The sequence below is a fragment of the Molothrus ater genome, chromosome 2 (genome assembly GCF_012460135.2).
Source record: "Molothrus ater isolate BHLD 08-10-18 breed brown headed cowbird chromosome 2, BPBGC_Mater_1.1, whole genome shotgun sequence".
Taxonomy (NCBI): Eukaryota; Metazoa; Chordata; class Aves; order Passeriformes; family Icteridae; genus Molothrus; species Molothrus ater.
The window spans coordinates 49214322-49236022 of NC_050479.2; the positions used below are offsets into that span (position 1 = coordinate 49214322).

Consider the following 21701-nt stretch of genomic DNA (forward strand, 5'->3'; position numbering starts at 1 on the left):
AAAAAGCACTAACCAAAAAATTTCTACTAGGAAAATGGGTAAAGTGACATAAAAAAACCCATTATCATTACTATCATAGGAGTTAGAGCTTCTGCAACAATTTTGAAGCTAAGCAGACTAGTCTCTTCAGATTCCCTGGAGAAAGACCAATGTCTCCTGACAATAACTCAGAGCACATTCCTACATTTAAAGTTCCCTGAGGTGATTTCAGGTATCTCAAGGGAGAATCCTTAGGTAAACTTTGCCTTGCAAGTACCTTCCAGATGTACAATGCACCAAGAACTGTCCAAGCATTTAACAAAGAGGCATTCCTTGCTCCTCACTAACAAGCAACACAGGTATAAGATGGCAGAGGAGAGAGGAGTATATATAATTGTTACCCAAGAAAATGGTACAACAGGGAAGGCACGAGAATGGCACACCAACAGGAGTCAAAAGCACACAAATTGCAGAAGCACCATCAGCACAACTATTACACTGCTGCAGCATCCTTCTGCCCCATCTTACTGTTCAGGATAAAAGGTACTCTGCAGCATCTTTTACATGTTTCCATCACCAGAACCTGTCATGTCCACGATAAGCAGAAGTGGGCTTGACAATATAATTTGAGCTATTCCTTCAAGCTTCTCTAGAAAGAAACATTTTATTTCTTTCAGATAATTATTAGAGATCTATCAGCATCCACATAAACCAGAAACAGCTAAAATATTTTTGGACTATGTCCACCACAACAAGAACATATGTGCCTACATACAAACTGAGATTATTTTTTTCGATTATAAATAAAGATCCATTTGCGATGATAGTGAAATATTTCACACCCAGTGCTTCAAAAGAGGCAACCATGAGGCAGTCTGAATACTGGCTATACAACTACAATACATGAAGCACAAATGACAAAATAGAAAACTGATGACATATGTAGGTACATGCTGAAGCCAAGATTCGACCACTCCACCCTGCCCTGTTTCATGCTAGACTGCAAATCACTCTATATCCTGCCTTTCCTATGGGCTAGGAAGGAGGAACAAAGAACATGGAAAAGGTTTGCTAGCATTTCACAGAGCTGCTTGAAGGACATGGTGGACTTTTAGGAAGAAAGGACATTGAGATGCTGAGCCAAGTCTTCTCAGCTGCTATCACCCACATAACAGCAGGCCACAAAACCCTGCCCTTCAAGGACTCCAAACATGTTATGAAGAAAAAATTGCCTGAAGACAAAAGTCACAGATACATCAAGTGCCAACTAACTCTAAAATAAAACAAAATAATAATTTAAAAAATATATGGTGCCAGTCAGACACAAATTCTAAAGACCTATACTCAATCATACTCTTTTGTTAAAACTACATTGGGGTAGGACCTTGAGCCCAATGAAACTGGAATTACATTATATGAGCCACTCCTAAAGAATAAAACAAATTAGAGCCCCTAGCCCAAAGAAATCACTTTATATAATCTGACACAATCTTTACATGATTTTCAAATGTTTTTAAATGAAATGGCAAGCAGCTAATACTACTTAAAATCAACTTGCAGTGGTATACTTTCACCACATGAGTGATCTTGCACTTACTTTCTTGTGTGCTGATAATTTTTCTATGAAATGACAGCATCAATATAAAGTGCATATTGTATTTTCTTATATGCAAAAAGCATATCTAAACAGAAAAGACAAAAAATGCATACATACACACAGAAGGGCCTACTTGTAGACAGCCTTACTTCAACACCTACAGTCTGGAGCAGAACCAATCCTTCAGCATAAAACAGAAAGGGCATGACTCAGTCATCTAAAACCAGAATGCAATGACATTTTGGTGCTCCAGCTGGTCCAGTTCAGTAAGGCTGTTGTGCAGATCCTGTATCATACCCATCTGCCCACCTAGATATATGCCAAGGATGCAAAAGAGTGTCAGATTATTCTTGGCACCCTCACTAAGATCAATGGATCACAGTCAAAGTGACTGAACCTTAAACTATGTATTTACTAGACACAAACCTAAAATTAGGTGGAACAAACCTGGACCATCATATGTTCTATGAATTCCCATAAATACCTGAGACCCAACAACAAGGTCCTTACAGCCAGACACAAGAGGAAAAGCTCCATGTCTGGAGATGGAAACTGAAACACAAAATGTATGTCCAAGGAAGATTCAATCACACAGATGTTCCTCTGTGATACAGATACAACACAAAGCAATATCCCATGCGTCTAACTGAAGGCAGACAAAACAATAGAATTTACACCACTTCACCAGTGATTGGAATGTGGAACAAAACTTTTGTGCCTTTCATAGAACAGTACAGATAGCTACTGGTATGTGAAAACACAAAAAATCTGCAAGCACCCAGCATCCTCATTTTGGAGAATACGCTAAGCTTCCAAACAAATTATTACAAACAAGGTCAGAAATACCATGATTGAATAGGAGACCATGAGAAACTATCTCTGCATGAGAGGCACCAGGGCTATTGTTGCAAAATGCAGAAGGTATTCAAAACTTGTTAAAAATCCAACTCCTTCTGACACTAAGTACACTGAAGCTTTTCTCTAATTAGTGGAGAGAAACTACTGTCTCCAGACTCAGTTCAGCCAACTGCTTAAGAACAGCTGGGTGCACTGTCCTTTGGCTTCTTCAGCATCAGTGGACACAGTTTCTCCCAAGTATCGAGCTTAAATGACTTAAGGTTCAGTGAAATTATGTGTAACACTTAGTATCAAAAAGAGCTCCTAAAAATCCTGACTGTACTTAACTTGGAAACAATCTGTCCTCCATCATCTACACACAAAACTAAGAAAGAGCAACTGATCTCTCCTATGCAGCAGAGGACACAATTCATCAACATTTACAGAGGAATTTATCTGATTGCATGAGGATATCTTCCAAGTTATCCACCTCTACCTCTCTGAGTAACCATTTTAGTATTGTGCACTTCATGGTACCAAGTCTCCTCACCCTGAACTAATACAGGGCAGGCAGCAAAATCAACACTGGTACTTGGTACTACCTAATGGGAAAAGACAAGTGAATACAAAGAAGCTTTCTTTCCAAATAGCAGGAAAAGTAAGAGACTTGTTCCACGTCACACTGCAAGAAGTGCAATGCCCCACTCTGCATTAGAGGGGCACACAGGGGTTGGCTAAGTTGAGCAAACAGCCAAAATGAAAATACAGGAATAACTAACCCTTTAGTAAAGAAGCAGTGCTACCTCTATCACATTCTGAAATGTCATTCCCAGCTCTCTTCTGCAGACATGAAAAAAAACAGACTGTGAAAGAAAGACAACATGAAAGACAAAAGCTGCAACAATAATTTGGGGGCTAACAAACAGTGAGTAAGTAAGCACATAAGACTTATCAGAAGCAATAATGAAATAACAGCATCCAGAACAGTCCAGTTTTGAAAAGATCCTCATTTCAATAGAAAAAATATCTCCAGACGATAGGCTTCCAAACGCCCTCAAGTCAATTATTAAAACCTAGGTTTCTTTTTAATTTCTATACAGGAAAGTAGTTGCACACTCCAGAAGCCAACCCAGGGATTAGTAGGTAACACTACATGTCCCTTGACTTTTAGCATAAAGTGTTGATGCGACTTCTATTGCTTTTAGACACACTGCATTACAGGCTTTGAACTTCCATTGTGAGTATAAATTATTTTAAGTAAGAAAAAGCCTATTGAAATCCTCACATGAATTTTAACAGTGTTTCTAGCTGTTTAACCACTCATGATGAGATGATAATCCCAGCTCAGCAGTCAGCATGGATTAAAAAAAAAAACAAACCACACTCTAAAATGGGATGAGTGTCTTCTCAGCTGAGGCATGATCTAACACCACCTCTCTACCTTTACAGACACATCAGAATTCAGTTTCCCCTTGAAAGTAAAATTATAACCAGAACTCTATTCTAAGCAAATAATTATGAGCTACACAACAATCAATCCCCAAATAGGAAATTAAACTCTTAAATAGTATGCATATTGTAATTTAATAAAAAGCAGAAATCATATTGAAGAGCTGTAGTAAAAAGGCAAGAGATATCTCTGAAGTTAATCGAAAGTTAAGTGTCTGATCTTGTACACATTTGTTGCCATAAGGGTTTTAAACCAAACACTTCCATCTTCAAGTGTACTTTCAGAGCAGCAATGTTACAGTGACAGAGAAAAATATTCTGTTTGAAATGCAAGTCAAGGACCAAGCCTGAGTTTTTCCAACTTGAACTACACAAATTCTCAGCAGCTGTGCTACAAGATCCAGAGATATCAGCATTTGCAAAACCTCTAAGAAGTGCTTGGAATTATGCAGCTGTTACAAGAAATTACTTCAAATAAATGAAATCCACTACGAAGTAACTGCTGTGCATGTATAGGTACACTCCAAGCATTTAGCCTGCACTGCAGCAGAAGATGCCTAAACAGCCTGACCTCCAAAATGCCACATTCCTCAAAAGGTGCTTAGATGTGGATAAGAGCTATGGCTGCTTATCATTTTTTACAATCAGAAACACACACAAAAAGGAACCAAAACTTCATGTCACTTTTTTCATTCTTTCTAGAGCTTTAAAAACTTTATTTAAGATGGAAACAACAATAATCTCTAAGCTTCTACATGTTATTACTTCCTGCCTCAAAAGCATTTTACATAGAACTAACCTGCATTTTATATGATCAAGAAAGCTACGTGAAATTTTATTAATCCATTTAAGTATCACAACATACATATCTGATCCATCAATGGACAGCTAATAAAATTAAATCTAAAAAATCTACCTTAAAAAAAAAAAAAGCAAACGAAAAATCCACCTTGCTCTTGTTTCAGCACCGGATACACGTCAAGCATACAAGATAAAAACTTTTTTTTCCCCCCACAGTAATTTCTGTTTGTTTCTGTTGTTAATAAACTACAGGATAAAAATTCCCTTTGACACTGGTTTTTAACAGTTGAAGTGTTCCCATATCCTGAAGACTCATTATTTCACTATGAACCCATGGAAAGTGGAAGAGAGTTAGGATAAGGGGAGAGAACACTGCCTCTTCCTGCATAAGCCACAAGCTACACGTACATCTGTAGCAAACCCCATGGAGCTTGGGAAAGCTCCATGGAGGACTGACCAGTAGGAACTGCTGAGTCATGATGAGACAGCAAAATAAGTTCCTGTCTTTGACCTCCTGCCCCAAAGCTCATCCTTGTAACCTAATAGGTCATTCTCCCTAACCCTTACTATTGGACAAGTTTGGATCCCCCTATACCCTATAAAAAGGGCCTGTTTTAGCCCACTCGACAGAAGAAGAGCTGTCGCTGAAACCTTCACGGTCTCTCCCCCAATAAACCATCGCTGTGGAACACCAGGGCGCTCCTTCTCCTCTCTCACCGTCTGCTGCTGCCTCAAGCCAAGGGCACCCCAGCCCAGCAAGCAAAGAGCTGATATCCTAAGAGAGCTGATATCACTAAAGAGCTGACGATCACCAAGCTTGCTAAGGGGCTAGCCTGCGGCGATGGCCACGAGCTAGCTGAGCTTTCGGGCACTCTGCTCTCTGAGGGACTGGGCTCCCGGACCATATTGCACTGCTCGATAATAAGGCCAAGATCGAGGCCTTATTATATACATCCAGGTAAAACCTTCTGCCTGGGGTCCTACCAGCTGTAACCTAACAGGTTTTTTTTTTTAATAGGTAAGAAGAACACACTACTATCAAAATGAATCATTTTGTTTGGTCTCCTCATGGTTTTTCTTCTGGGTATGTTGTATGTTTGGGTATCAACCTTAACTACTATGTATCATTGGGATATGGCACAATAACAAATGAAATTCCTCTAACAAGAAACTTTGTTTAGTGGAATCTCAAGCAAAGGAGAGAAACTGCAATGGATCTGTTGCACAACAAATCTTGTCATCCACAGATGACATAACAGCATTCATCCTGAAGCACAATAATAATCTGAGAAAGAAAACAGAGTTTGCCTCCTTTAACTATGAACTACTATAGCCAACTGCAAAACCTACAGACTTCAGCTGTCTACAGTTCTTAAACATCTGAAGTGGTATTTCTGAGTAAGAACTCATCTAAGACAAATTCTGAATCAAGCCAATATTTCATATTCCCCAATAAAGAAGAGCTTCCTATCTGGAAGGCTGAATTGGATGAGTTACACTTTTAGGCCCTGCATTAAAGCTGAGCTCCTACAGACTGACTCCTTGCTAAGCCTCTTCAATCCTCAGTTTATCCACCCGCCTGCTTCAGAGCTTTTTCAGAAGTGAAGTTCAGCAGGGTATCTTCAGCCAGGGTGTCAGTCACCACCACCTCATCACTTTCAGAGTGGTTATACCCATCTGCATCAGCTAGGAAGTTTACACGTCACATCTCTCTTCTCACTGATTTAATGCATGTCCCAGCATCTTCAACTACTGCTAAGAAAACACAGAAGAGGCTCTACCACACAATTAAGACCGTTAGGTGGCCCTGTTCACTTCAATTAACCTAAAAACATAAAATAAGACAGCAAGACTAAAATCCAAACAGCAAGCTAATTGACCCTACAATATAAAAAGAACTGCTGTAAGCATGACAAACCAGAAAGGTTTCAAACAAAAGATAACTGATGAAGAGTAAGAACAAAGATGCAATCCAGTCCAGCCCACAGAGATAAAACAACTGACACAAACAGCAAACAAATGTTACCTCAACACTGTAACTGCTCATGGAAAACAGGCACAATTCAAGCAAAGATCCTATCATAGGAGGTCACATTAAACTTTCATCCTCCTTAAAGCTAGCATGCTTAATCCACAGAAACAGGGTTTGTAATAAGCCTAGTTCATTATAAACATTATAAAAGCTTTACCTACTTAGTGGTAGACCAAAGGAATGCTGAGAAGCTTGCCCAAGTTCTCAGAGTGGCTCACAGAAAAACCACCTGCTGGAGACCACCTCTGTGCTTGTAATAAACCCTAAGGATTTATGCCAAAATGAATTCTTAACTTCCACTGTGAAATACTCAAAACAGTCATTTTGACTAGAAAAGAAACAGGCTGGTGAGCACAGCAAAGTGAAACGAAAATACCACCATTCAAGTGATTTTCTGGCCTCAAAGACCAAGTAGCTGTTAAGACTATATCACTGCTTTGGCAGAAGTCTCTCACAAGACTTTTAGCCTTGTTATGAGATATCCTAATGCTGGGATATTTCAAAAAACAAATGAAAACTTTTACGAAAATCAGGATGTAATGCAGTAAAAAAATTTCACAGGAGCAGGAATAAATGAGAGCAGGACTAAATGTCTTAGTAAGAAAATCGGAATTATTTACAACTCAAATAAGACTGGCAATTTTAATTTTTTTTGGCTCACAGCGTTTCTCTCTGCATGAACTTATTCAGATATGCTGACTTTGCAGTCAAAAATCAGTTTTTACTGCTTTTTATTTCCATGTGCACTCTGGTGTCTAAAGAGGCTGCAACAACTAAACTGGTTTAAGTTTTGGCTAATGCACCATGCACTAAGCAAATTCTACCAATAAGCCATTTCAGAAATCACACTCTGGTACACTATAAATGTTTTCTGACTACTCATTTAATAGTTCTCAAGTACTTCAGTGTTAACCATTGATTCAGAGCCAAGCAGAAGAGGCACATTTCAAAATACCTTGAAATTTCAAAATACCTTGAAAATGCCCTTGCAAGGCTTACGGCCAAAAGGGGAAAACAGCATTCAACTTACAAGTACAAAGCCTGAAACTTTAGTACCAGAAAGAAGAATTATATACTTAGTGAGTCACTTATAAAATCAGGATGGATTATGTGAGCATATTTATACATGTGTAATACTGATTGAGTGCCCTGCAAAACAAAACATGGGGAAGTGAGGTTATAGAAAGTTTGCTGTACCTCAAAAACCAAATTATTAGATTCTTAGAAAACTCTCACATCTGGTTGAAAAACTAAGGAATAAATAAATATAGTGAAATCAACTTCTAAAAATTTAAGAGTAAGAAGGATGATGTTTGCTTATTATGTATTATTTACAAAGGTACAGGTGCCCAATGAAAATATTTAGAAATACTAGTGTTAATCAAGTCTTAACTGAATTATTAATTAAGAAATTTTACCAAAGAATTGCTGCAGTATAAATACAAGTCTATTCACTCCTTGAACATACTGCTCCCATAATAGGTTTTATTTATGGCATATCATTTCTCAAAACCTTTTTACAGAGCTCAGGAAATTCTTGAGCCAATTTCCCTGAGCAGAACATATGGATCAGAGTAACTCATTGTCAACATAACTTGGTGACATATGCCATTTGCTGTGACTTCTGTAGAGAGAGAGACTGAACTGATAACCATAGAGTGATTTCAATTTGAAACCTTTATTGCCTATTCAATTTAAATCAATCCTTTTAAGAGAAAAAAAAAGGGTCATGCAGTCCTCTTGCTTGTCTCTACACTGACATTACCAGCTTGACTCAATTCTTCATACCTGGATGTGCCTACCCACCTGAGAGGCCCTTGGGGAGGCCAAGGTGTCATTAAAGGACAGTAAAAGCACAGATCCTTTGGAAGGTCTGCATCTGTCCTGAATAGACAACAGGGTAACAGGCCATCTCCAAGGGCACTATTTACCTGTGTGGGGTAATCTGAGCAGAGCTTCTACACCAGACTGCACTCCATTGTTGGATGCCCAGCCCCACACAGAGGCACCTTCAGGTAAGCATGTGGGGTTGAGTGCCAAGCACTCACTACTGTCAGTGGACTCAAGAGAGCTACTAAATTCATTCTACAGTCAACACCTAAATCTTGTCACCTGAGCAGCTCCCCAAATTCCTCTGACTCTACATACAAATCTTCCACTGATAGTCAAACATGACACTCAGCTCACCCTGCAGACACCGGAACTCAGACACCCAATTAACAAGCCAAAGTCCACCCTAAAACTAGATGGATGATCACCAACATAGGAACCACAGTCTGGCCCACGTAACTTGAGGCAAACAGGCTCAAGTAAATATTTCCAGAGCAATAATCATTGTATTATTGATCTATTTTTTTTTTTTTTTGCAGTCAATGCAAAGAGGCCAATGCCTTCAGAGCCTGATTCACTTAAACACTTGATTTTGGATAAGATTTATCCAGCTACCCATATCCTCCAAAGCATACAGGAAAATACTCAATCTCTCTTAATGATGGCTGTAGCTAACTTATACAGCCATATGTTCATGCTGTCATTAGCTTTATTCCTTCTTCTGTCATGTTCATATATTGTTCATTTTCTTCTTCTTTCCTAGTGAGTTATAAACCTTAATATCCTTCCTTAACTGCTTTCTTCAACACCACTTAATACAATCTAAATGAGACCCCAGATGCTACGAAAATAAGAAAAGTGCTGTCTGATATTTATTTAAAACAAAAGTCAGAGCACACAGAGAACTCCACAAGTTCACCAGCACTGATCAGCCATCAGACAGATTCCAGTACCTGAGATTACAGAGAGGCCAACAAAACAGCACCACAGTCAAGTTACAGCTCTTTTTGGTGGGTGCTAAACTCAGCACAGTTCTAACACTACATCATATGTTGATAAATATGTCTGTAAAGATTTATAGCCCCATGATAATTCTGACTTTACAAAAAACTACAAGCACCCTTTTCCAAACCTCAATAGATATACCAATAGTAAAGTTAGCATCAGTATTTCCTTGCCAGGAGGTCCTCTATTTTAAGCCCTGGATGAAAACTGACAAGTTAGAACAACAAGTTGTGCAGGAAAAAAGAAAGGATAACAAAGTAGGCAAATACTTTAAAAACTGCATGATCAGAAACAAAAAAAAAATCAATCATTTGTTAGCATTTATGTAATGAAGGAAGACCTGCATACATATGAAGAAACTCCACATCTACCATGTGTAAAGCCTGCTAAATTGTGAAAACACCATAGAGTGGTGAAACACCAGACCAGAAATGCCAACCTCCTAATAACAGAATTAACACAATAAGATTACCTTGCTCCAGTCTAAAGCATAGGGAACGTTTTGCAGCTTCTATCTCAGGAGTTGGATGATCCAGAACACGTCTGCACCACTGCAGAGGACTCAGTGATTTCTCTTGAGGAGTGCGAGTTTTGGTAGGCAAGACGTACAACCTTAACCAAAACACACAGAAGTATCAGCAAGACATGCAATACTGCAAAGTTTGCTTTTGTATGCTCACTTTCCTATTAGATCACTAATAATTTATAACATCCAAAGCCCTGCAAGAAGATATCTAATAAAAAGAAACATATCCTGAAGTAGAAGAGTTTACATTTCTCTTCTTTGTTCCCTCCTCAGAAAAATAGGTGGCAAAATATCAACTCTACAGGTCTGGCATGTCCAAACAAAGTTCAAGTAGATTACACATTAAAATCTTCTATCTAATCACTACCATTGTCTAAATTTCAGCACTGCCCAAAGTTCAAATGTATTAGGTGCTGTACACACACCAAAGGTGCTCTTGTTTTTCCCTATACTTATATTTACTGGAGATTTAGATAATTTCAGCATCTGAATTTATCTTCACACAGATGAACCAGATGTTGTTCAAGTCATATTTGTAATGATTAAAAAACACTCAATGAGAAAACACAGAAAATCTATTTCCAACATTCAACACCAGCAGAAAAGAAAAAAAAAAAAGCACATATGCAAAAAAAAGGTAGCGTACGTGCATTATTCTCAGACAAGAGTTGGCAACTGATTAGTTGCACATCAGGAAAGCTGGTTTCAAAGCAGATTTCATGGGAGAATTCTTGAGGCTGAGATCTGGGTTGCTGCTGTCGCCCTGGCAGATTAGCAGGCACAGCAGATGCCAACTCACCTGGGAGAGTGCAAATCTTCCAGGGAGCAAACTATTCTTGTCTGCTGGACAAGACTCCGAGTCACAGCTCCCCTGGCCTGACCACCTCCGAGACATGGCGCTAGGCACACCCAGAGCCAGATTATCAAAGCACCAGAAAAACACTGCACATGCCTTAAAGGGATCTGCCTGCACAAAGGGGGAGTGAAAGACAAAACCAAAAACTAAACAGGATTTTGCCCCTCAAGGGGGGGCAAATAACAGGTAGCAGCAGCCTTTCACCTTCACAGTTTTGGCTCAAGAGCTACCCAAGTCCCACCAGAGCACCCCTTCTCCAGTGTCTGCTCCATGGAGTTTGCCTTTGAAGTCAATCAGCACTGTCTATCCAGCTCTCAAGGAACAAATATCCTCACTGCCTGCGACTGCCATCTCTCTCTCGGCAATCCCAGCAGAGATCAGCTACTGAATTGCTCTGGGGAGAGGACTCATTTCCCCAGACTTCCTGCAATGCCTGACTACATGAAAACCAAAAAGCAAAGGAAAGAAAAGCTTTCGCATTTCCTGTTAACCTGCAGAAGTGCTTCAAAAGCTAAACATCTGACTGATGATCTTCCTGTAAAAAGCTAAACACCACAAAGTAGTTTGACAAGGTTGGTTGGTTGGTCTTGGGGTTTTTGTAACTGCAGTCAAAAACAAAAAAAAAGGCAAGCAAAACACAAAACCCCAAAGGTATTTAAGGCCTAAATTACAAATCAAAAACTAGGATATGCACTGAAGGCTTTGGCTTTCCAGGCAGCAGTTTGCTTTAAAGACTGAGATTACAAAAAAGCCCCAAGCAACTGGCATCACACGCCTGACCTTTCATGGAAAATGACGGAGATTTATCCTTGAACTAAAAACATTCAACAGTTAAAACAACTACTCCTAGTGCAATAAATTTGTTAACAAATTGCTGTCATGAAATTCTGCCTGTGGACACACACATATGTGACATACAGGTAAATTTTGGCACCCAATCTAGGATTGGTCCCAGGGAGGAAATCAAATTGGAAATTTCACTATGGCACAACAATGACTGACTACCACCGTAAAATGTAAACAAGGAAAGCATTTTGTTTAACAAGACATTATCAAACAAATCTGATATTCCTTAATGCTAGGAAAGCTAGAAGTTAGAACCAATGTAAAATTTGATTTAAGTCTGGACTGACAAGCCCAAGCCAGCCCTGCAGACCAACCACACACAATGAAGCAACGCTGACAAAAATTTCCACGCAATTTTTACATGATTCTCAAAAGCCATTTTCAGAAACACGATATTGTGTACTATGAAGCACATAGAATCAGAAACATTTCTGATATTAAGATTAATTTTTGAACATTTTATCTTAATTAAGGACCAAAATTAAGGATATTTTAACACATCTCAGCCTCTTTATACTACATTTTATTCTCATCTGACATTAACTTACAGCTTGATTCAAAAACTAACCTCATAAAAAGGAAAGCTACGTGGAAGCTTAGACAGATCTCTAAAACTTATTTAAATAAAGGTAATCTATATATTGCTATTGACACTTGAAAACAAATTGACGTTCCACATGGCTAAACGGCCAATACAGTATTCCAGCACTGCCCCTGCGATGCTCGCCCACGCTGCTGAAACAGGTTTTGAGGCACCAGCTTCACTGATCTACTTATACCTCTATCTTGCAGTCTCCCCTTCTGTTTCTTTTTACGGGAGTGTAACCATTACAGGTTACACACGTTAACCAGTCCAGGTCGATTTCATTTTTTGCTCTATCCATTTCGCTACTCCTTTACGATTTATTCAATTTACTAGCACCCTGCCGTGCCTTTTCAAAGCTACATGGGCGCGTAAGACACACAATTTAGATCAACGTCTAAAAGACAAAAGCCCTCCCAAATCCCTGAAGATGGGAGTCAATTTGGCAGAGATTTTAGGATAAGCAGGCAGCGCTGCTCAGATCAAGGCTTTCCCGGAACGAAATTCCGCTATTTTTAATTCCTTATGTAAACACGGGGCTGAAACTAGGCTGAGATCTGTACGATATTCCTCGGGGTGGAAAACGAGTTCTGCTCCCCACGGAGGGCGCGACGCCCCGGGCGAGCCGAGCGGTTCTGAATCCCCGACCTGAGCCTCGTCTCGTACACGGGGCCCTTCCCTCGGCAGGGCAGCACGGTTTGGAAAGGGGGAGAAAAAAAGGAGAAAAAAGCAGATTTCAGTCTAAGCGGGGAGATCAAGTGAATTTGGGGGCTAATGCTAATCAGAGCCGGGGACCGCTGCGGAAGGCCCGGCCGGGGGCACAGCCGGGCCGGGGAGCAGGGCAGGGCCGAGCCGCATGTACCATGTATCCTCGTCCTCTCCGCAGCCGTCCTCCAGCTCCAGCACCGCCACCTCGTCCAGCACCGTGGCCGCCGCCCCCGTGCAGCCGCCGCCTTCCTGCCCGCCGCCAGCGGCCGGCGGCCCGGGCGAGGGCTTGAAGTAGGCGAGGGGCTCCGGCGGGCACAGCAGGGTGGGCACCGGGCTGGGCATGCACGGCGGGCCCGCGGCGGGGGGGCTGGCGGGGCGCAGCCCGCCCGGGGCCGGCGGCGGGGCCAGCAGCAGGTGCGGGCTGGGCGGGCCGGTGGCCACCGCGGCGGCGGCGGCGCGGCTCCGGAGCTGTTCGTTCTGCTTCTCCAGCTTCCGCACCAGCTCCTGCAGCTTCTTCACCTCCAGCTCGGCGCTAACGGCAGAGCCGGCGCCGCTCCCCTTCACCTCCGCCATCATCGCCGGCTTCAGCAAGGCAGCCTCCATCCTGCCGGCCCGCTGCCGCCGCCGGCACCTGCTCCGCCGCGCCGCCGGAGGGCAGCGCCCGGCCCCCGGGGGAGGCGGGAGCGCCGGGGAGCGCGGCTCGCAGCGCCGGGGTCCGGCCCTGCGCCGCCGAGCCACCCGCCCGGCGGGCCCCGCTCCGCCGCTCCTGCGTCTCCCGTTAACGGCGGCGCGGGCGGGATCCCCTCCCACTCCGGCAGCCCGAGCGCCGCGCACACGCACTCGGCAGGAACAAAGAGCCGCCCGGCGCCCCCGCCATCCAGCCCCGGGGAAGGGCGGCAGGGACCACCTCCGAGGGGAGCCCCGGGTGTTTAAAGAATAAAGTGCCTTCCCCCAGTGCCCCCCACCGCGGCTCGCCCCGCCTCGGCCGCGGGCTGGATCCGGCCCAGGGCGCCGCGCCTCTCGTGAGCCGTGTAATTAGAGCCTGGTGGTGTCAGGGATGTAATTATGCAGATTGAGAGTGTGAGGGGAATGGGAATCACAAATAGAGGCTTTGTTGGGCTTGAAAGGAGCTAATTCAGCCAAAAGCCGCCGTTTGTAGGTTTGAAACATGCTGATTCCGGGAGTTTTGGCACAAAGCGAGGAAAGCGACGCGTTCTTGAAGTTGCGTTGGTGGTGAAGCAAACACTGAACCGAGCATTGCTAAAAACTACGTAACTATGTTTTGGTTATGTATAGGAGAGCTCCTGAGGTGAAAGGTGCCCTCGTATTGAAATGTCTTTCTTAACACAATCCAGATACATAGGTGGGCTTGCAGCTTGCAGATCTTTGAGAGAGGTATGAGTAGTGTTCACTTAACAGTAGTGGTTTTGCGTTGTCTTTCGTTGCTCAGCACAGTAAGAAGCCATTGCTTGTGTCACCTAGGATGTGAGCAGGGATTCAGTGTTGCCCAGGACAGCTCAGGCATCACACGACCCTCGTTCAGTTCATTTCCTCTGGCTACAGCTTTAGGGGACAACCTCCTAAGTCACAGTTTAGTTTCCTACGGCTCTGATATGAAATCAAATGTCACGAAGTCAGGGCAGGTTTAGATTAGAGATTATAAAATATTTCTTCACCAAAAGTGTCATCAAGCATTAGAACAGAGTGCCCGGGGAAGTGGTTGAGTCACCATCCTGCAAGTATTTGCAAGATGTGTAGATGTAGCACTTGGGGATGGTTTAGCGAGGAGTTGGCAGTGCTGGCTTAACACTCTCAGTGATCTTTGATGTCTTTGCCAGCCTAAATGATTCCGTGGGTCTAAGGGTTGTAAATTGGTCAGCTGCCCACTAAAAATAGCTATTGGTCAGTCACTACCCAGTTCTTGAACATCAGCTTTAGGCAGAGCAGTCAGCCACTGCTGCCTTCACCCCGCTTTGCTGCTGTCTCAGGTTTCTGGTGTAAGGAGGAACAGACAGTGATTCTCTGTTCAGGGCATAAGTCAACTTTGAAATCATCCAGCCTTCCAGATGATATAATTTCTATCAGAGTAAAGAGAATAAATACCCTCAGTAGCCCCCAGTGTACTACTTTGCAACCAGATAGCAAAGACAAAACTTTGGTTGTGTCTTCTCTGTCCCTTTGGAAGAAAGAAGGGGGAAATGTTGAGTGTAAAAACCATCTGACCCCAATTCTACCATGTTTTATTAGAATGAGTAACAGAATCCAGTCTTCACTACTACAGATACCTGTAATTTTTATTCCCACAAGTAAAAGGAGAATTGAGCTTCTACATGTTTAGTCCCAGGCAAAATGTGTGTCTCTCAGTTTGTTATCACTAATAATGGTACTAGCCTTAATTCTTAGATGTGCATTGTTACTCCAGTAAGATTGCAAAATTATATAAAAAGACTAATTAGCAGCATATGTAATATTGAATTTATTATACAGCACTAGTGTACAATGAAAAAAAAAAGCCAAGAAGAAGTTTATTATAATATCAGTCCTGGAGGATGCAATGAGGAAGTAGAGCTTCAGTTATATATCATAGCATTTTTTTCACTGAAATAGTAGTTAGGCATTGCAATAAGTTGCCCATGTAATTTATTACATTAGTGGTTCCACCACTGTCTCTGGAAGCATTCAAGAGGTGTCTGGATCTGGCAGTTGGGGATATGGTTTAGGGGTGATAATAGTGGTGCCAGGTTGATGGTTGGACTAGATGATCTTGAAGGTGTCTTCCAACCCTGATGATTCTGTGAAATACTCAAAAGAGATTCAAAATGGCAAATTTTTTTTTTTAATTTGAACCAAGGATCCAAAGTCTTTTAGTGGACCAGCAAAAAAACCCACGAAATGGGTTTTTATTATTTGAATTTTCAGTTCTCATAATAGGAATATGACAGTGTGATCTGGATATTGCATGATTTGCAATATCCTGATGCAGACACCAGTTTGGAGATATATCAGGAGACACATTTGAAGACAGGGCAGAGCATGTAGCATCATAGTACAGGATCTGAAGAGTCACCATGGGAAAGCTTATCCTCAGTTATGAGTATAAGCAGTTGAAAATTTTCAAATGCTCTCTACTGTTTGTGCCACCTACACAAATGTTGCTTGCAGGCATTCATTTCAGAACTCAGTTGCCAAAGAGAAAAAGCTTAGGACTCGGTGTCATGCCCTAGCATGGATACAAATACATATTCTCCAGAGAGATGCATTGATCACAGACATCATATCACCAAGAAAATGGTCCAGAGATTGGCTCCTCCTTGACTGGGACTTCTTAAGTGAGATACCCAGTAGTATGGGTAGAAAGCAGCTTGAACTTATGCATACTTCAGCTACCATGCTCACAGTCAGTGTGAGAGACTCTGTCTTTTTCAGGCCTTTCCTGTACAAGTGGATTTAGTAAAGGGTAAAAATGCATTTCACTGTGTTGTATTTGTTGCTGTATTTTAAATGTACATGTAATTTCACTAACACATAATTCCACTAATAACATAGCTTCACACAGAGGTGCTGGCAGGTAATATGTATGTCGATGACTACACTGTCCCATGGTTTTCAGGTTGGTCAGTTTGAATGCTGCAGAGATGATTTGAACATCTTAGTTGTTTAAATAGTTAACCTAATTGTTTGGGGTTTTAAACATAAATTACTCTCCTCCCAATATTGGCATTACTAATAAATTGTTAATGAGTTCCATTCAGTATGTCAGCAATAAATGATGAGTTTGATAAACCCAGAACTTCATCAGCACTTTACAAACCACACTGAAGGCTTGATGGTTCCATTCTTTTTTTAAGGCATTGATAAAATGTGTCTAACCCCAACCCCAAACGTCCTAATGCGCCATGAAACCTATTACTCCTGGACTTGAGAAATCATATGCCCTAAATCAGTAGAAATCTACCACAGAATTCTACTTACACTGTATCCTCTGTTAGGAATTTCTGAATCACTGTAGTCTCTAATAGGGTGTCGATGCAGAGAACAAAGAAGCAGGAAGTCCGCAAATCCCATCTGCTCTTTTCTGGTAATAAGCTTGTTGCTTTATGCTGCAATAGCTGCAGGCAGGCTGGATCTGCCTTTCAGGCAAGCCAGTAAAGAATTAATTGCTGTAATCCAGTCTGGGCTATACAAAAGATGTGTAACAATAAGGTCAGAGCATGGACAGTAAACTCCAAGTCTTGTGAGATTATTTTAAAGTGCAGTTCCAGTCTGAAAAATGGCTATGAAAGTTGTTTTATAAAAACAGAGCCACTATCATGCCAGCAGAAGTGCATCCTATCCAGTATTCTGCCTTTAGCAAGGCCTTATAAGGCCTTATAAGCTTTGTAAGGAAAATATCTCAGAAACAAGAAAAATATTGAGGGATATTTTCCCTCTTTCAGAAGTCATTGAATCAGGACATCTGGATCATTTAATTTTGATAGCAACCAGTGTGTAATAATATTCCATTTGCTGAGACCCATTTTTAAGCCATTTAAACATGAGGGCTCTACAACCCCCTGTGGCAATTAGAGCTGCAATTTAATAATGTATTGTTAGAAAAACTGCTTCTTATTATCTACTTTAAAATCTGCTGCTTAGTAATTTGATTGGGTGCCCCTTAGTTCTGGTTTTCTGAGAAAGACAGAATGATTAATCATTCTCTATTCAGCTTCTCTTTGTCATTCATGACTATATAAAATTTAGATACTTCTCTTCCCAGCTGACAAGCCCTAATTTATGTAGCCTTATCCCCACAGAAGTCAGGCCAAACCTCCCATTGTTTCCTGTCTCACTCCATAATGAAAACGGAATTTTCTAACCCATTTTTTTTCTTTCTATTCTCACTTCATGTTTTCTTATAAAGCCAAATTTTCTCAGTTAAAGAAATCAGCTTAACCAGAAGCATATTGGCTTCTTCAGAAACACTCATCTATTTATGAGCATGCCCTGCTTGAAAAAATCTCCTCCAATAGATTGAAAAAATCTCCTCCTGTAGACTCTTCTCCAATATATCATACATATCCATAGCTTTTATATTCTGTTATTTATTTCAATTTGTACAAATTGGCTTGATTAAAAAAAAAAAAGACTAAATTAAATGTAGTTCCCCAGAGCAGTTTTCGTGGTTTTTTCAAGGCTGATGTCCCAGCTAATGCATCCAATTTGTTTGGCACCAAGCCTGCCTTGATTGGTAGGGTAAATGTTTGTGAGAAGTTCAACACTGTCACTTGAGCTGCCATAGAGATTTTGCATAGATCCTAGACCTAGCAATTTGTTATTGTTAAATTTATATGTTTACTCTGCATTATTTGAGCAATTAATCACTTTCCTGAAGTTACAGCATGGATTCTTCATTCTCAGTGTGTCTTGCAAACATTTTAACTTCTAGCTGTTGCTAATTTCATGCTAATTGACTTTCTCTTTTTTATACTGTTTCCTTCTCTGAGCTACCATGGTTCCTTCCAGCTTTTTCCTTATTTAATTAATATTAAATTGAAGTACATTGTAATCACCATTAGAATGGATTTACTTTAAGAACAAATCCAAAATTGCATCATTTCAGTGAGCTCAAATTGCTCCAGTGCTTATGGTATCCAGAGATACTCTCTGTGAATTCAACTCAGGCTCTGCTAGTTCATAGATCCATCTAGACAGAATTATCCATGACAGCTCTTGTTCAAGGGGTTGTTATTTGATTGTTATCAAATCACTCTGACTTTCAAATGCTTTAGACTCCCTTCTCTTCCCTCTCCCCCTTCCCATCCCTTCTGTTTATTATAAACTGAAAACATCAAGCTGAATCTTGCAAATCAGGATGGGTTTCTTTCTAATGATCTTCATTGATAACAAAGACTAATTAGACTTTCAAAGAAGTTTGAATATTTACATTGTCTCCAGTATACAAAGCTATTGGAGAGTATAATTTGGTTTACCACTGATGAATAAGAAAGAGAAGGTTGAGGGGGAGATGTGATGTTCAAGGTTGTTAATAAATGAGCTGATAATCTAAAAGTAAAGTTTTTGAAACACTGTTTGAGTGTGAAGTGCCGAAGATCATAATGACAGAAATACAGCTTCTCTCCAGAAGGCTAAAAATCCATGGCACACCTTCTGCCAAGACTCCAGATTTCAGCTTGACTTATCTTCAGGGAACAGTGGCAGTTGATTCAGGAAAAATGCCTTATTTTGTGATAAAATGATTATAGGAATCATCTAATCCTGGTTATGATTTTTTCTGGTTTTTTTTTCCTTTTATTCATCTTCTGTCATCTTTACTTTTTGTCTATTTGCATATAGTTGGGGAAAGAGATTGAAGAAATTAATCAACTTTGCAAAAAAGTGGAAAAAATTACTATCTATGTTAGCAAGTCCATCATGTGGATACATAAGTGATCTTTACAGTTTGCAAAATGTTAGTATGTGTAGGCCAACAGACTCAAGACTTTATGATGCTGCAAAGTGGTTTAGAAGTTATCATCCTAAAAGAATAAACAGCAATATGCTTAGCATTGGTTATGTGACGTATGTAGGAAAAAAATTAAATCATAGAAAAAACCCTCAGTCCAGCAATAATTGTGTTTGAGAAGGCAGATCTGAGTAGCACCATGTCAAAGGAGCATGGAAAATTTGCAGTTGCTTGAAAGGCTTTTCTTGTGTGAAAGTGGGCGTGTTAGCTTTTCAGATAGGGAATGGTTTAAAATAATAAGTACCTGAACTTTCATGTAGGTTCAGTTTGGTTGAGGAAGAATCTTTGCTGACTATCCAGAAAAGCTGATGTAATTTATTTTTATCATTTAGTTTTTACTGTGAGGTGGGATAGGAAAAAAAGCCTGTAAAAATAGTGTGTAAAAACTTGTGTATAAAAACTTGTCCTTGCACTATCTATAACCCACTGAATCACAAAAGATACAATAAAATGGCAGAGATACCTAGAGGGTAATTTAGGTACAGTTAGAAAACTTAGATCCAAACTTTTTTTTCTGGACCCAGTGTTCCATAAACTGTATATAACTTGCATAGTACTTGAGATCTTTCCTGCAGCATCACTAGACTGGCATAAAACCCCTTGCCCTTCCTCCTGCCATGCCAGAGCTCCTGGGTCTGGGTAGTGATGGATCTATCAATCTTACTGGATCTATCTGGATCCCTTTTGTCCATCCTTGAGATGTGCAATCAGTTCTGGACACACTTCCAGGGCTGGGGGAGAGCTGGTCTAAAATCAGCCCTTTCTGGGACAATCTGGAAGTAGAAGTAGTGCAGTACAGCAAAGGTATTTCTTGAGTACATTCACTGGATTGATGAAGGGTGTATGAATTGTGGTATTACTAAAGGAGTGTATTCTTCTTAGCTAGATCTTTTCCTTGTGTTTGCTCTAATTTCATCATAAGAAGCAAGTCCCTGCTATCTTCACTCCCAGTTTCATTTATGTTTCTACTGAGGAGATTCTGATTCTGAATTCGAAGGCAGGGGAGTTTTTAGATAGTCCTGGTGATCTCCAAATTAAAACCCAGAAACCACAGTTCTCAAAGCATGTGCCCTCCTCTGACTGGATATTTGGGATGTCTCTCACTAGAGTGGAAGAGGCAGAAAAAAACATTGCTCCTTCCCAGCTTTTGTCCTTCAGCTTTCCAAAGATGTCAGTCATGTCAGAACTGGTATGCTTGCTCCCAGACAGAATTTTGCTCTGAGAAAACTGGTGTTTTGTTCAAAAGGCTTTTCTGTTACTTTCACATATGTCACTTGGGCAAATGGATAAAGTCAATGCTCAAAAGCATTATCAATTGTGAAAACAGTTAAAAACAGTGTTCAAATGCATTATCAGTCAGATACTTCCGTAGATTTCCCAAATATTGTTTAACTATTTGGCTATTTGAAATTACAATGCTACAAGTATGGTTAGCTGGATTCTCATTCTTAATTCCAAGATTTGAACTACATACAGGGATAATATTATTCAAAGTTCTGTGGGTGGAAACTCCCTGGAGGAGTTATATCTTCTCCCTGGAGAAGATATGCAGACCAATGTTTTCTGGAATATTCCATCTTACAGTCAAGTTTGACTATTAATTTCAATGGCACCATTATTAACACTAGTACTGTTAAAATTCCTTAATTGACTTATTTACATAGTGCTTTCATCTTTTTCATAATGTTTTCTCCCTTTTCTGCTGCTTTTAGTATTTAAACATACAAAAATGGCTTGAATGATAGAAGAAGTTTGTCCTTTCTTTCCAGAATGGATTGTCTTCTTTTTTTCCTGAGTAAGTAGTTTTAAAATGTTGGCTGCCAATTGTTTTGACCACAATAGCTGTCTAAGCTCCCTAAACAGATGTCTGATGACTGCATAGCAATGCCAAGATTCAGACAAGTGCTTTTGGCATCATTATATTCAGATATTGATTCTAACAGGACCAAACCAGTCACTTTTAAATCCCAGCACAGCCTACAATGCTGTAGCTGTCAATTTATAACTGACACAGTTATAAAAACCCCATGAAAAAATATTCCATTTCCTAGCAGCTTTCTTGGAAAGGGAGGTAAACTCTGGATTTTTCTTGGGTCATACAGGTGCAGCAGTACCACCCAGAGGCCACTGCTATGCTGGACACTGCACAA

The 21701-nt window shown here is 40.7% G+C and overlaps 1 protein-coding gene across 2 annotated transcripts in view; it reads right to left on the reverse strand.

Moving 5' to 3' along the window:
• SLAIN1 (SLAIN motif family member 1) overlaps positions 1-13955 on the reverse strand; it is a 50209-nt gene extending 36254 nt beyond the window's left edge. Inside the window, exons 1-2 of one of the 2 annotated variants that reach the window (XM_036386228.1) lie at positions 13204-13955; positions 10003-10142 (exon numbers count right to left, since the gene is read on the reverse strand). In XM_036386228.1, the coding sequence (XP_036242121.1) occupies positions 10003-10142; positions 13204-13652 (589 nt within the window). In that variant the 5' untranslated portion in view covers positions 13653-13955. The remainder of the gene's footprint in view (positions 1-10002; positions 10143-13203) is intronic. The other variant, XM_036386236.1, reaches the window with a different exon arrangement.
• Between the last annotated feature and the right edge of the window lie 7746 nt (positions 13956-21701).